This window comes from Scyliorhinus torazame, chromosome 21 (assembly GCF_047496885.1).
Source record: "Scyliorhinus torazame isolate Kashiwa2021f chromosome 21, sScyTor2.1, whole genome shotgun sequence".
Taxonomy (NCBI): Eukaryota; Metazoa; Chordata; class Chondrichthyes; order Carcharhiniformes; family Scyliorhinidae; genus Scyliorhinus; species Scyliorhinus torazame.
Window position 1 is genome coordinate 105,789,113 of NC_092727.1, and position 16,076 is coordinate 105,805,188.

General features: G+C 42.1%; 1 protein-coding gene across 8 annotated transcripts in view; it reads left to right on the forward strand.

The window, feature by feature from the left end:
• The window catches only part of hdac5 (histone deacetylase 5), a 438,550-nt gene that overhangs the window by 187,190 nt on the left and 235,284 nt on the right, over positions 1 to 16,076 (forward strand). For 3 of the 8 annotated variants that reach the window (XM_072487170.1, XM_072487168.1, XM_072487171.1), the window contains exon 3: positions 4,874 to 4,945. In XM_072487170.1, coding sequence (XP_072343271.1) covers positions 4,874 to 4,945 — 72 coding nt within the window. Of the gene's footprint in view, positions 1 to 4,482; positions 4,505 to 4,815; positions 4,946 to 16,076 lie in introns of those variants that run through there. The other 5 variants (XM_072487166.1, XM_072487167.1, XM_072487174.1 and 2 more) reach the window with 3 other exon arrangements.

Consider the following 16,076-nt stretch of genomic DNA (forward strand, 5'->3'; position numbering starts at 1 on the left):
TATTGTGGCGGATCATGGGGGTCGATACGTGATGGTGAGTGGTAGGTTTCAGGGGACCCAGGTGGTACTGGTGAATGTGTATGTCCCAAATTGGGACGATGCACGTTTATTAAGCGCATGTTAAGTCGGATCCCGGATCTGGAAGTGGGGAGCTTGATAATGGGGGGACGACTTTAATACGGTACTGGACCCAGCATTGGACCGATTCAGGTCAAGGACGTGTAAGAGGCCAGCTGCGGCCAAGGTGCTAAGGGGTTTTATAGATCAGATGGGGAGAGTGGATCCTTGGAAGTTTGCCAGGCTGGTGGCCAGAGAGTTCTCTTTTTTTCTCCCATGTATATAAGGCCTATTCACGGATAGACTTCTTTGTGATGAGTAGGACACTGATCCCAAGAGTGGAGGGAACGGAATATTTGGCTATAGCAATTTTGGATCACGCCCCGCACTGGGTGGAGTTGGGGGGGGGGGGGGAACCAGCGCCCGCTGTGGTGCCTGGATGTGGGACTGTTGGCGGATGAGGAGGTTTGTGGGCGGGTCCGAGGGTGCATTCAGAGATACATTGAGGCCAATGATAATGGGGAGGTGCAGGTGGGTGTGGTTTGGAAGTTACTGAAGGCGGTGGTTAGGGGTGAGCTAATTTCAATTAGGGCTCACAGGGAGAAGAGGGAGAGGATGGAGAGGGAGAGGTGGTGGGGGAGATAGTAAGGGTGGACAGGAGCTACGCAGAGGCCCCCGAAGAGGGGCTGTTGAGGGAGCGACGGAACCTCCAAACGGAATTTGATGTATTGACCACTGGGAAGGCAGAGGCTCAGTGGAGGAAAATGTAGAGGGCAGTATATGAGTATGGGGAGAAGGCGAGTCGGATGTTGGCGCATCAGCTACGTGGGAGGGAGGCGGCGAGGGAGATTGGAGGAATCAGAGATGAGGGGGGAATGCGGTGTGGAGTGCGGTTAAAATAAATTAGGTATTTAGGGATTTCTATAGGGACCTGTTCAAGTCCGAGCCCCCGGAGGGGGGAGAAGGGATGCGGCGGTTCTTAGATCAACTGATGTTCCCGAGGAGGAAGAGCAGGTGGCTGGCCTGGGGGCCCCGATGGGGCTGGAGGAGCTGGTTAAGGGATTGGGGAGCATGCAGGCAGGCAAGGCCCCAGGACCGGATGGATTCCCCGTTGAATTATATAGGAAGTTTGTGGATCTGTTGGGCCTGTTGCTGGTGAGAACCTTCAGTGAGGCGGGGGAGGAAGGGACTCTGCCACCGACAATGTCTCGGGCGCTGATCTCGCTGATTCTCAAGCGGGATAAGGACCCACTGCAGTGCGGTTCGTATCGGCCGATCTCGCTCCTTAACGTAGATCCAAGGTGCTGGTGAAGGTCCTCGCTACGAGGATTGAGGACTGTGTCCCGGGAGTGATACATGAGGACCAGACGGGGCTCGTGAAGGGCAGGCAGTTAAATGCGAATGTGCGGAAGCTCCTGACCGTGATTATGATGCCCTTGGTGGGAGGGGAAGCGGAGGTGGTGGCGGCTATGGACGCGGAGAAGGTCTTTGATCGGGTGGAGTGGGAGTACCTCTGGGAAGAATTAGCAGGTTTGGGGAAGGGTTCATAGGGTGGGTCAGGTTGTTATACAGGGCCCCGGTGGTGAGCGTGTCTACGAACCGGCGGAGATCGGAATATTTCAGATTGTACCTGGGGACGAGACGGGTGTCCCCTGTCCCCTTTGCTGTTCGCGCTGGCAATTGAGCCGCTGGCCATGGCATTAAGGGAGTCTAGGAACTGAAGGAGGTTGGTCCGTGGAGGGGAGGAACACCGGGTGTCGTTGTATGCTGATGATCTGTTATATATTGCAGATCCAGTGGAGGGGATGGCGGAGGTCATGCGGATCCTTAGGGAGTTTGGGGACTTCTCGGGCTACAAGCTCAACGTGGGGAAGAGTCAGCTCTTTGTAGTGCATGTGGGGGCCAGCAAAAGGGGGCTAGAGGAGCTGCCGTTGAAGAGGGCGGAGAGGAGCTTCCGGTACCTGGGTATCCAGGTAGCTAGGAGCTGGGGGGCCCTGCATAAGCTTAATTTGACACGGTTTGTGGACCAGATGGAGGAAGACTTTAGGAGATGGGATGTGTTGCCACTTTCCCTGGCGGGTAAGGTGCAGTCAGTCAAGATGACGGTCCTCCCGAGGTTCTTGTTTGTGTTCCAGTGCCTGCCCATCCTAATCCCCAAGGCTTTTTTCAAGTGGGTAAGCAGTAGTATCATGGGGTTTCTATGGGCGAGCAAGACCCCGAGGGTGAAGAGGGTGTTTCTGGAGCGCAGTCACGACAGGGGCGGGCTGGCGCTGCCGAATCTGTGTGGTTATTACTGGGCAGCTAATGTGGCGATGATCCGTAAGTGGGTAATGGAGGGAGAGGGGGCGGCGTGGAAGAGGCTAGAGGCGGCGTCTTGTGTGGGTACTAGCTTGGGGGCACTGGTGATGACACCTTTGCCGCTACCGCCGACGCGGTACGCCACAAGCCCGGTGATGGCGGCGACATTGACGATCTGGGGGCAGTGGAGACGACATGGGGTGAGGTGGGGGCCTCAGTTTGGTCCCCGATACGGGATAATCATAGGAATGTGCCGGGCAGGATGGATGGGGGGTTCCTAAGTTGGCATCGGGCAGGAATTAAAAGGATCGGGGACCTGTTCATAGATGGGACTTTTGCTCGCCTGGAGGCACTGGAGGAAAAATTTGGGTTGCCTCCCGGAACGCTTTTAGATATATGCAAGTGAGGGAATTTGTGAGACGGCAGGTGGGGGAATTTCCGCTACTTCCAGCACGAAGGATTCCGGACAGGGTGATTTCAGGTGTATGGGTTGGAGAAGGCAAGGTCTCGGCGATTTATCAAGAGCTGCAGGAAGCGGAGGAGGCCTCGGTGGAGGAGTTGACGGACACGTGGGAGGAGGAGCTCAGGGAGGAGCTGGATGAGGGTCTGTGGGCTGATGCCCTGGGCAGGGTTAATTCCTCTTCCTCACGCACCAGGCTCAGTCTAATACAGTTCAAAGTAGTACATAGGGCGCATATGACAGGGGCGAGGATGAGCAGGTTTTTTGGGGTGGAGGACAGATGTGTGAGATGTTTGGGGAGCCCAGCGAATCATGCCCATATGTTCTGGGCGTGCCCAGCGCTGGAGGCGTTCTGGAGGGGCTTTGCTATGTCCAAAGTTGTGAACATCCGGGTCAAGCCGAGCTGGGGGGTGGCACTATTTGGGGTATCGGACGAGCCGGGAGTGCAGGAGCCGATAGAGGCCGGAGTTCTGGCCTTTGCGTCCCTGGTAGCCCGGCGGAGGATCCTACTAATGTGGGGAGATGCAAAGCCCCCGAGTGTGGAAGCTTGGATCAATGACATGGCAGGGCTCATTAAGTTGGAGAGGATAAAGTTTGCCTTGCGTGGATCTGTGCAGGAGTTCTCCAGGCGGTGGCAACCGTTCCTAGACTTTCTCGCGGAACGCTAGGTGGAGGTCGAAACAGCAGCAGCCCGGGGTGGGTGGGTGGGTATGTTTTTGTTAAAAGGGGGCGTTTTCCCCATTTTTGTAGTTATTGGTTAAATGGGGTTAATGTATCCTGGTTTGATTGCCTATGTACAATTTTGTTTTTCTTTCTTTCTTTCTGGAGTGTTTGGTTGAAAATTTTGAATGAACATATATATTTTTTAAAACTGTCATGACATTTGAGATTTGGACATTAAAGTGAACCCCCCTATGGAATATTTCCTGTTCACAGTGTGATATGCAAAACCTTGTCACAAATTGTTAGGTCTAAAAGAATCATTGGGCGAGATTCTCCGGTTCCCCCAGTCACGTGTTTCTCGGCTGCGCACCGTTTGCTGGCGGCAGGATTCTATCTTTCCACCAATTGTCAACAGGATTTCCCATTGTAACCACCCCATGCTGCTGCGAAACCCGCTGGCGTGGGTGCGTTGCCGGTGGGAAAATTGAATCGCAATGACCGGAGAACTATTTGAATCTGATTGATTTTAAAAGAATATGTATTTGATGGTTGACAAATGATAAACAGTATAATGTCATAAATGACTTTAAAAAAAAATCTTTTTGAAAGCTTTGAGGTTATACGGGCATTTGAGAGTTTTTTGCTCTGTTATGGTTCCTGTACCTGCTTTGTTATTTCATTGCATTTGAGCTGAATATACAGTAGCAATTAGTTACTCTTGGCAACAACATTCATGGAGTTAAAATGTGCACGAGCTAGGAAATGATATTTTAAAGCTGCTGATTGGTTGTCTATGTTTGTAGGAAGGTTCCTCGTTCCCAGAGCTTGCATGACCTATTTATAGTTGGCTCCTCCTATTGTTCTATTTCAGTCTGCTTCAGGCTGTATTATTGTTGACTTGTATGTAAATGTGCTAGCTTTTATTGCAGTAGGCAGCTTGTAAGGTTGCTTACTCTCAGTGCCAGTGACAGGATTAATATTTTCCTACTGAACTGTGCCTGACAGTGTATTTAAGGTTGCTATTCGGTAAAGGACTTTCCCTATCTAGCCACAAAGTTGCATGGTGTGTGACTTATCTCTTGCTAAAAGGAAGATGACTGAATGGTTGGATTGAAAATCCCAACGTTAATTAAGGATGTTTGTTCCACTGTGCATTTCACCAGGCTTGACTGTGTTAAAAAGGAACAGGGGAATTTTGTACACTGCTTTCAGCAGCAGCATTTAAAGGATAAGACAATACTCAAGAGCTTAGATGTTTAAAAAGCATTGTTTGTAAAAGAAGACTTGAAAATTATTCAGTGTTTGATGACTTTGTCATATTACTGAAGCCCAAAGTGCCTGGACTAAAAAAGATGTTACAGACTATTTATGAAACTGAATCGTGTTTCTCCTCAGATGGTGTATCTGGACGAGAGCAGCCCTTAGAATTGTTGCCACAAAGTCGGATGCACACTATGCCAACCTCAGGTAAGCAGAATGATTCACTTGGTGTTAATGTCTTTAGCATGTGCAAAATAATTTGAATGCAGTTTTTAAAAAAAAATATTCAACTGAATTGTGTTACTGATCCTGACTTCTTTTGTATATAAAGGTTTTTACATTATGAAATATATAATAACTTCTATGAATAGCTCCTCGGGTATTTATGAATACTTTTGTTACTTGATGCTGCTTGCAACTGTTGATTGGTTTCTTTTTAAAAGATGCATTGCAAAAGATTGGTGCTTATTGTGTCCAGCAACCTCCGTATTGGTGTGATTTTTAAATAGTTCTAACCTTAAATTTTTGAACGTGGCTATTTCTGGAACCTGTTTATTCAGCACGTGGTAGTTATCTGTCAGCGCTAGATAGCTATGTGATACCATACTTATTTTTGAGGTATGCCAAAGCTAAGAATATTGAGATATTTTTAGCAATGGAAACTTAAGCTTCTTAATGTTGCCAGTAGAGCTTTAACAGTTTAAAACAAATAGTTGGTTAATCCAGCTTCCATCATTTTAATTTACTGTAGTTATGTTTAGCATGTTAAATGGGTTGTCTTATGTTTTTCAGACTTAAAACATAGTGTCAAGGCACTAGGTTAATAATTCAAGACGTCATATAGCATTGTAACAAGCAGGGCCATAATAGCTCCGGTTACTATGTTGATATTCTACATTTAGTATTATGGCAGAACACTGAAAATGTGTAGCGCCTCCCCCTTCCCCCATATTCTAGTAAGGTTGAAAATGTCTGATTGGGAAGCTTTACACAGATTAAATCTGTATGTCATCATGAAGTTCAGAGTGCAATCTTATTTTATGCTTTAGGGAGAAACTGCATTTCTTGTTAACACTATTATTACTTGAGTCAACATTATTTTCTTTAATGGCACATAAGGATAATATGAAATAAACCACTTTGACTGTTTCCTATCCTTATACAAATAAGTGATTTCATTTACTGTTCTCTTTGTTTTTAATTGGAGGGATTTTTAACTATATGTTGGCTTGCTGTAGTTTTGATTGTTCTAAGTGGTACTTCTATTATTACAGATTTGTTTTCCATTTGTTTATAATGGACACAGGATTTAACACAGGATTTAAAACTGCTAAGTAAACACAATCCAAGTTTGAATGCATTTGAGTATTGTGTTGCTATTAAAAGCAGATAACATTTTTCAGTCACCACAGAGGTCTAAGGAAAACATCAGAGTTTCAAAAATGTGAACCAAACAACTTAATCTAAGTACTAATTAAGAAAAATGACCAAAATGTTTCTTTAATTACTCAATTCGACTGAATATAAATATTAGCATGTGACACAGTCAGTGCAAACTAAAGACGATTTGAATTTCCTAACATGACTATAGTATAAATTATCTAAATGTTGTTGCAAGGTCATTTCACTTCTCTGTTCATTAACAGTACTAGAAGCTTGTTCAAACGTCTATCACCTCTTTTTTCACTCAGAATTTAGTTCTGTCAGGTCTCTCACATGTGTTCACTGAGGTACAGCATACTATTTTATCATCAAATGACTAGATGAGTTGCCTTTCTTTACTAAACTCATTGACTCCACAACTAAGTAGATAACCTGTTCTAATCTAAACAGGAAGCCCAAGAGATGCCATAATTCAGCTGTTTTGTGCATGACACATTAATTTGCTTGTCATGGCAACTACAGTTCTGAAGATCTTGCCAAGTCATTGGGCTTTTATTGCAGAACATTTGCCCTTGAGCAAAATTGTTTTGCGAAAACACATTTTTAGAAGCACTTCGCCTGAGTTGTAAAAGGTGTACATAATAGGTGCTCACGTACTGCAGCACTTCACTCTTGGTAAATTACCGATTGCACTATTCGCACAGAGTGTGTTATTACTTGCCACTTAGTTTTGATATGTTATTTGCAAGGTATTTGCCATAATTAACTACTGCTCTATTTGAGAATGCCCAATTTTGTGGAGCCAGAAAAGGTTTTGAACTAATGGTTCAAGTATGTTGGTGTGATATCAGAATTCAAAACATCAATGTATAGAAACATTGCTGAGGAATGAATCTCTGACATTTTATACAATGTAATCCTCATTCCCATAAATGCTAATGTTAGATGTATTACCTAAGTTTTAGTTACTGTTTATTAATTCCAGTTTCTGTGATACCATGCTTTATGGAACATAGAGGCTCCCCTGAAATGTTGAGGAGGTGACACATAGTGCAAACATATGGAGATGTTAAACATGATTTTCTTATCTGCTAACTTACCAGTGATTTTTAAACATTTCATTTACATGCATTTGTAGCAGACAGATTTTAAAATGGACTGACCAATTGCATTGCATGTTTAAATTATGCCTTTTTAAAATCATATTTCAATATCAACAAAACATTCTGCTTGCATTTTCAAACTTGTTGAGTTTCTTCCTGATTTCTGTTCCCTTCAACTTTCATCATATTCTTTTATTTATGCAGTATGCCCAATGTTCGTTCATCTATTCCTTCTTGCCGTCTCTTTTTCCTCCTTTCACTGATGTTTTTCTTTCATCTCTTAATAGCAATTATTTTTATTCATGGTGTTAAGAATAGGAAAAATTTCTCTGCCAAGGATGTAGGGCAAGCTTCTTTACCTGGAGTATAGAACAGATTGTTCTAATTGAAGTGGTTCCACCATGACTGGCGACCCTGGTGAAGGTCTGCCACCACTTTGACTGGCACTCTGCAAGCATAAATTTTTTTAAAAGACGAATTTGCGCGTCCTTCACAAGTGTAGTACAATTTTAGTTTGCACCATATTGCTTGCATGTAGATCACATAAAGTCCACAAACATGGATGTCATTGGTGTTATGGAACACAATGCAATAGAAAACTTAATCTTAAATTGAACTGCTGCTCATGTAAAGTGTTTTATGCTGATAACTGTGAGGTCATAAAATAACTTGTCACTTTTTTATAGATGTTTTATATTTGTACAAATGTCATTTTATTTTGAATAAAGTGCTTGCTGCTCTGTTGCAAAGATTACTTAATTCTCCAACAGCTCATAACCATCTGCTATTTTCTGCAATTTATTTTGTAAACGGATATGGTAATTTCATTATCCACAGTTTATATTTCATTTGAAAAGAGAACTGTTGTCTTTTAATATGTGACAATCTGGCAATTTCTTGTGCTTCTTCGTATTAGCTCACATTGTATTTGAGACAATCTTGCACGTGCAGAGGTGGCCATTTATAACTTGTTTCTACTGCCGTCAGAGCTCCAACTGAGAAAAGTAAGCAAAATCATGAGAGTAAATGTGTTGGAAAGGGAAAAAGAATTAGAGTGGGAGGAGGCATTTTAAAAAGATATATTTAGAGTTTTCATATTAGGAGGATATTGTGTATGGCTAAAAATAAAGTTAAAATTATTTAACAAAAATTCAGAGCAATCTGTGTGTTGTAGAGGTCGACAGACTCTACGATTATTTGTATCCTAGGATTTTGAACCTCTGAACCTGTATAATGATGGTTTTGTAGTAGTGAAGTGGACTTTTTAATTCTCCATCCAGAGGTGGAAGTGGAGCTGCTAAGTTGACCATGACACAGCTAGTAACTGTTCACATTCTTGTTCACAAAATTCCGAGTGAGGTGCCAGGTGGAGGCATTACAAAAATACTAATGCTGTAAAGGGAGTGTGTGACGATTGTGTATTTTTATATGTTAATGGATAGATATGAGCAGAGTTATTTATTGTGAAGCATTTATCCATTTACAGCCTCAAGTCGTAAACTATAAGAGCAAAGCCTGTGTGAACCTAGAATCTAAATTGCGGAAAACAAACTTACATTTGGCCCTTTCATCTACTCTTATGATTTTACTTACTTTTCCCAGTTGGAACTATGGCCACAGCAGAAACAAGTTATAATGGCCATCTCTGCACGTGGAAGATTGTCTGGCCCCATCACCTGTTTCTGTGAAGTAATTAACTTTCATAATCCATATAAGCATTCTATATATCATTGCAAACTACACTGTTCCAGCATAGAAAAGAAAGAAATGCTTCTGTATCGTGATTTTATGACCACTGGATGAACCAGTACACTTTACAGCAAATAAAGTACTTTTTGAAGTGTAATCACAGTTTTAATGTGGAAAACGTGATAGTCTATTTGCACAATGCAAGCTCCACAAACACACACCTGCTGTAACTTGCAATAGTGTCTATTTATTTGTAATGTACTAAAAAATTCTTGAATCTGTGGTTGGGATTGTTGACTTTTTTCAATATAAATTTGTTGGTTCACATTTATATTGGAAACTGTTGAAAGTAAGCTTGTCACACTGCAATTACATTTCCAATTCATGGCTCACTACCATTTGTGGGAGGATGCAATTATAGGTGAACATGTTTATATATGCAGTTACTGTCATAAATGTGGATATTCAAATTTATAATGAAAATAAGGACAAAAATGGTACATTCTTGAAAATAGGGACTGAATTATCTCTCCACTGCCCAGTATAAATGAAATCTGCAATCTCCATTGGCCACCCTAGTTAAATAGAGTCATGGATTTCTCTCTTACTGCTTGGATGTTGAACATTCTTAATTTACAATAGAATAATTTTGCAGTCATTTACAATGTGTATTTGTTGCTATGCACTTCGTATTTTGACCAGAGTAAATGCAACACTTCTCCTATTTTGGCAGTCATTGTAATAATCTTGGGTCAAATATAACTAGCTATAATGCCTTAAACTCAACACCAGAAAAGCTAATAAACTACACCACGGTGAAGTTTTCCATTTTCCAGTTCTGCGACCACTGCCAGCAAGACTACACGTTTGGAACACTTTCCTGTTTTAGGATCACTTTTAGGACTCTGATACCCGGCAGGTATCTGAAGGATAGAACACTCAAAATTTGTGAATATCTAAGGAAGAGACATAAAGGATGCAAAGTACTGGATATTGAAACAATGATTGCCACAGACCGACACATCCAAGACCTCTTGGAAATACATAATGGGTGAAGAATTTCAAGACCAGCCTGCCCATCCCCGAGAGAACAATTTCAAGCCTTCCGCAGAGGAAAAAGGCTGATAGCTTCTCTCTTTTGGAATAATTGTGTCACCTGGTTTGAGAAGCCAACTCTACCAGAAAGCTACCAGTGAACTAATATCTTCGTAATAAATGCAATATCCTTTACATCTAGACCGCGTCCAAGAAACCAGCTGCAGTGTTTAAAACTATACCTCAAGGGTAATCAAAGGACGCTTTTTATTGGACTTTATCTCCCTGTTTTTGTGTGCGTGTCCAACTGACTGCATGAGGGCGAAGGCTTAATGTCGCTGTTTTATTGTGTAGGCCTGGTTTAATGGTTAATAACATTGCTTTTTCTTTGACTCTAGAAAATCTAGTTTGACTGGCTTCTTAGTGCTCACAGCTTAAATAGTTTAATGCACTCTGATTTTGAAAAGACAGCCTTGTGAGAAAAAAAAACTTGAACCTTTTTTGGGACTAACTAAGAAGGTCGAGGAGAGGGGAAGCAGTTCACCCCTTCTCACCTGTGTTGCTCTTTTTAGCCTTAGTCTATTTGCTCTGATTACGTCACCTTTGCTCACGAGTCGCCAGGTATCTTTATGATACCGCCACGTGGTTCAAGTTCAAGTTATGATTAATAATACAGCACACTGCTTAGTAAGGATTAAAACAACGGTCATTTATTATATACAACAAGCAATATTAATACACTAATACTACTATCTATATAATAAACCTATCACTACTGGCCAATACTTAACTTAGGAAGAGCCCACCAGGTCATGGAAACGAATGGCTTGTCCAATCAGATCTGGCCCGCGGGATTCAAAAGGCTGCTACAGGTCAGTGGCTAGGTGTCTCTACCGGATAGCGATCGCTGGATTCAAACTTACTGTTGCCGGTTGCTGTTCTTGCGAAGGTCTCGAGCAGGCGAAGAGGAGAGAGAGAGAGAGATCTGAACTTGGCCCCTCACTTTTATAGGGCCCAGGGGATTCCCGCCTCCCGGGGCGGCCCTTGACCCTGAGTCCCAAGTGATTGGATTTGTCCCCAATCCCTGGGGTCGATGTGTCCAATGGTGAGGCGATTCCTCGTTCGGGGGGTGGTCGTTCACCTGTCTTTGTTTCGGCCATTGCAGGCGCCGACAGGTCTGGCCCGGTATTCAATTGCTAATATGTTGCAATTGTTCCCGGGGATAGCCGATTTAACTGCAGATGTCTGAATAGATGGGCTGCAAACAGTCCTGAATGTAACTGCAAATACCTGGGTTGATGGGCTGTTGATAGCCCTGAGTATCGATCTGGGCTAACTTCCCCAGAGCCGAATATGCAATACTGTCTGCAACTGCCTGCTTGTACCTTGTTAGCTGCTTTTCCCAGCAGTCTTTCGGGTTAGCCATTTCAAACTGGGTTTTGGCCAGATTAATCGGAACGCAGCCATTTTACGTGGCTACACCTGGTCATGATGGCATGCAATCAACAATCACTACCTAGAAACTGATTTGAGACTGCACAAACTAATTTGATAGGACTTTCATGATCGGCTGATAGAGTTTTCATCCATCAATTAGATTACATTTACACCTTAACAGCACAAGTGCAAAGTAAATGTCTAAACCATTGTAACATCTAGTCCCTGAATGCTCTTGTTTCTTGGTATATTTCTTAGTATCCACCAGAAAAGAATATATGATTGTGTTATGATTGAATTTAATTTTAAAGCATCAGTTATTGCTAGTAAAGACATTAGAATGTTTGGTGGGTGAATATTGTAAGATACTGTAAAGTCAGTTTTTTTTTTCATGAACTTGTTCAATTCAATTTCACCAGACCCTGAATGACCCTGGTTTTGGTCACTGAGGAATATTATGGAAGTGAAGTTCATCTTCATCTACATTGTTCAAATTAGTTCAAGCATGTGTAGTTCTGACCTGGATTTATGTTTATTGGTATTTCTGTATATTGTGGCAGTTTACTTGGAACTCGTGTATTTGGCCAACACTTTTATCCTTCCATTTTGGCATGCTCAGCCAACTCCCTGGCTCACAGCCAGCCCATTGCAGCCTGGATCATCCAGGACATAATGTAACGTCGTTGTAATAGTCAGGTGGGAAGCCTCAAATGAAAAGCACTCCAAAATGTTGTTCACCAAGGAGTTCATAACCCTCGTGGCACTGGACGTTGTCAGGTGAACATTCTTCAACACTCTGTAGATATAGATGCAGTAACTCTGACGATCTCCACTTTTTGCCACTCTTCAGTAGTGCCCTTATTCAAGGCTTTCCTTGTGTCCTTCTTGGGAGTTTTCTTCTTGACGTTTTGAAAGTCAATTTCAGACATGAGTTGATATTGATCTTGTTCAGGCAGACCATTCCAAATGCTTGTTGACTTATTCATCACCACTATTTGGTATGTTCCTTTGTTTTTCATCTGAAGTCATTGCTCAGGTGGTTTTTGTGTGTGTTATATGTTGGAGTAAGAAGGCAGAAAGGTTTAGGGATAATAATGGATAACATAATGGTATGGATATATAAATTTCCAGGACAGCACCAGCATTGTGATATTTTAAACTAAAAGTTACATCCTGTAGCTGAAGAAATAAGCAAGCTCTGATTCACAACACTTCCTTGCCACTAGCCTTCAAATTTCATCCTTTCAGACTTTAAACACCGTCTCATGTTGTATTAGTTCGTTACTCATAAGTACTGACTGAGCATAATTTTTGTCTCAGTAGGACTGATTGCACACAGGATGTTTTATCGTGAATGGTGCATTTCAAAAATAACTATTTTGGTGTATGACCAAGTATTTGCTTGGGAGTAGTGCTCATCTTGTAGATCACACAAAAATTGTAGAAGGATAGATATCATGGTTGAAGCAAAATTAATGTGGATGGAAACTTGAAATAATCAGGAAAATGAATCCCGGTGCTGGAAGAAACTTCTTTCAAAAACTTGATTTGTTTCAGAAACATAGACCAGAATTTTCCAGCCCCATCGTGGTGGGACCCCCCGCGGGAGATTTGGCTGCCCAGCCAGATGTCCATTGACCTTCGGCAGCATCGGACGATACCGGTGGCAGGCAGGGCCAGAAAATCCTGGGTCTAGATTTTTGGGGGTATCATCAGATTGTGCTCAAAGTATTTTGATTACATGCTTACATATGCGGCAGTATGTAGAATCTGGGCAACAGTTTTTGTTTGAAGTTCTGATGGCTGAAGGAGAAAAATGAATCTAGTGTTTACACTTGTGTGAATACTTCAGCTGAAGTATTTGTATGGTGAATGCTTCCAGCTAAATTGATTGAAATCTGACATTGTCATGCCTCCATAGTACTGACAGCCTGCCAGTTAATCCGTTGAACAGCATTGGTAGCAGAAGTTGTGGAGCAGCTTTCAACCACTTCGTGATGACACATGGTATGAAGATTAAAAGCAAAACTGGAAGATTGTGAGACAAGAAACAGGAAGTGATATACATCCCCACCAAAAAGTAAATCTTTACGAGATATGTAACTATTAGCCAAGACAATGTTGTACAGAAGTTTAGCTGAAGCATTTAGTACTACAATGTTTAATTATTTCAATATTGTCCTAATGTAATATTGTTTCTCTTGGTGTGATTTTAGTTAGCCATAGTCCACAAAGGACCACAGACGCCTCTTTCCATTAGGGAGATAGAGACAATTGGGAGTTAAATATTCTGCCGTGTGCAACCATAATTCAACATTTGTGGAGTCACTAGTTATTGTTATGCTGACAGGAGTTCTTTACAGCAAGAGAGAGGAAGTAGGAAAGATAGTCTCAGCCTGGATGTTCTTGTACACTTCCTAACCATTGGGTTTCAGATCAAAATAGACATGAGCTTTGTTAGACGTTTTAGTTGCTGTGATATGAAGAGTCTAAAGTTCTCTTCCGTTTTCACAAACACACATTTATTTCCTTCCAACAGCCTTTGCACAAAACTCTCACTATACATCACCTGACAGAGGCCACCTAAAGCCCCTTTACATATCAGTGTCAATTAATGGATACTTAACATAAATGAGACAACTAATTGCAAAGTCTCTTAACCCATTACTTAGGCTTGGAGCAGGTTGCCCACCTATCAAGGAGCAATGCAATTCAGTGGTTTTGCAGCCCAGTTCATTCCAACATTTTAAAGATTTTGGAGATCAGCCATGAAAAAGTGACCTATTGAGTGCAAAATATTGTGCAAGATAGCAGTTTATGATAATTACGTTATGCAGAGAAAGTTAGAAGAATTTTTCTTAATTTACCATAGGCAACAATTGAGGCTAACGTGATGTCATTTTAAAGGGAATTGGGAAAAGAACTTGAAAAAGAACAAAGTTATACAGAAAAGGAAAGGGAAATGGGATTAGACTGGTCCATCAAATTTACCATAGGCTTTATAGGATGAATAGCATTCTTCTATGCAGTAATTTCAAATAATAAATGGCTTTTATTACAGAAAATAAATTTGAGTTCTGAGGTGGGTCAAGATATTGAACTTCAAGGACCAAGATAGCAGACTGTGTACCTAGACTTACCTCTAATTCAATTCAGGAAAGAAATAGCACACTTGCCTTTTTTACTGTAAGAATGCCCCAAGACATTGTACAAGTCAAGGAACTGCTTTTGAAATGTAGACACTGTTGTTTTGTTGGCAGACATGGGCGTTACTTTGTGCACAAGCTGAAATAAACCGACCAAGGTCTCTAAAGGCCTGGGAATTGAGTTATGAGAAGTTTGAACCATCGAGACAAAACTACAATGGTGAAGGGACACATTTGTTTGCATTCTCTATTAATTTTAAAATAATTTTTATTTATTTATAGAAATAGCTTTGCTTACTGTATGTTGCCTAGAATTAACCTTTTGTATTCAACAGGGAGGGGGGGGTGGGGGTGGAGGAGAGGTCACAAAGTTTCCAGTTTATTGTAGAAAATTTAATTAACTGCGAATCTCATTTCTAGAGGCAACAGAACTGTGGTTTAGAATTATTTTTCAGGCATGGTGTCTCATATATATTCCACAGATTCTCCCGATAATGAAAGCTAAAGGATACAATAAAGTTTCCCATAGGCAGAAGCTTTTTCCCAGGGTGGAAGACTCAATTACATGGGGGTCACAGGTTCAAGGTGAGAGGGGCAATGTTTAGAGGAGATGTGGGGGGAAACCTTTTCACGCAAAGCGGGTGGGTGCCTGTGGAGGTGGTGGAGGCAGGAACGATAGCAACGTTTAATATGTATCTTGATAGACACATGAATGGGCGGGGAATGAGGGGATGCAGATTGTTTGGTCAATAAAGTAGTAGGTCTAAATAAGAAATCTGGATTGGCGTGGGCTTGGTGGGCCGAAGGGCCTGTTCTTGTGCTGTAATGTTCTTTGTTCTAAATGAGTAACGCAACACTAGATTAACGCATAACAATGGGATTAAGCTGCAGTCTGCTTTGATAAAGATCTTCAATTTTTTTTGTCTTCTTGCTGGAGTTTTCCATTTTTACTGAAATCACATCTAACAAAACAAAATAAAAAGGATAGCCATAGGTAACAATGTGCAACAGAGACAGCGCTCAACAATAGTCAATGTAAGAACGTGTACAAACAAGACCCGGTGAATCAGGACGAAATCCCCAACATATTCCGTTCACAGATACAATATCTGTCTGCACCAGAACAAGATGCAGGCAACATCACAGACCTACATTGTACCCGTAACTACAAAACAAAATGACTGAAGGAAGAAACGATATTCCGAGAATCCCAGAGCTAAAGGGGAAATCGACTAACACTCACAACACAAATGAAACTCTTCTCCAGGCCCAGGCCAGAACAGGCAGCTATGATATAACTACAGGTTGACGAGTGGAGGACCAGACACCACCAAGCCTCAAATCTCAACCTTGGGTCTCCCATAGAAAGAAATGGATCTATCCATCCAAGGAGCAGCAAGGTACTGATCACTGATCTCGGAGCCAAGCTTGGCCGAACCCGTCACCAAATAGTAACTCAGGATAACTAAGCCCCAAGGATTACCATCACACCCAGCAGTCAAAAGAGGGAGACCCATATCAGGAGAAATAACTGATTCGTCCCTA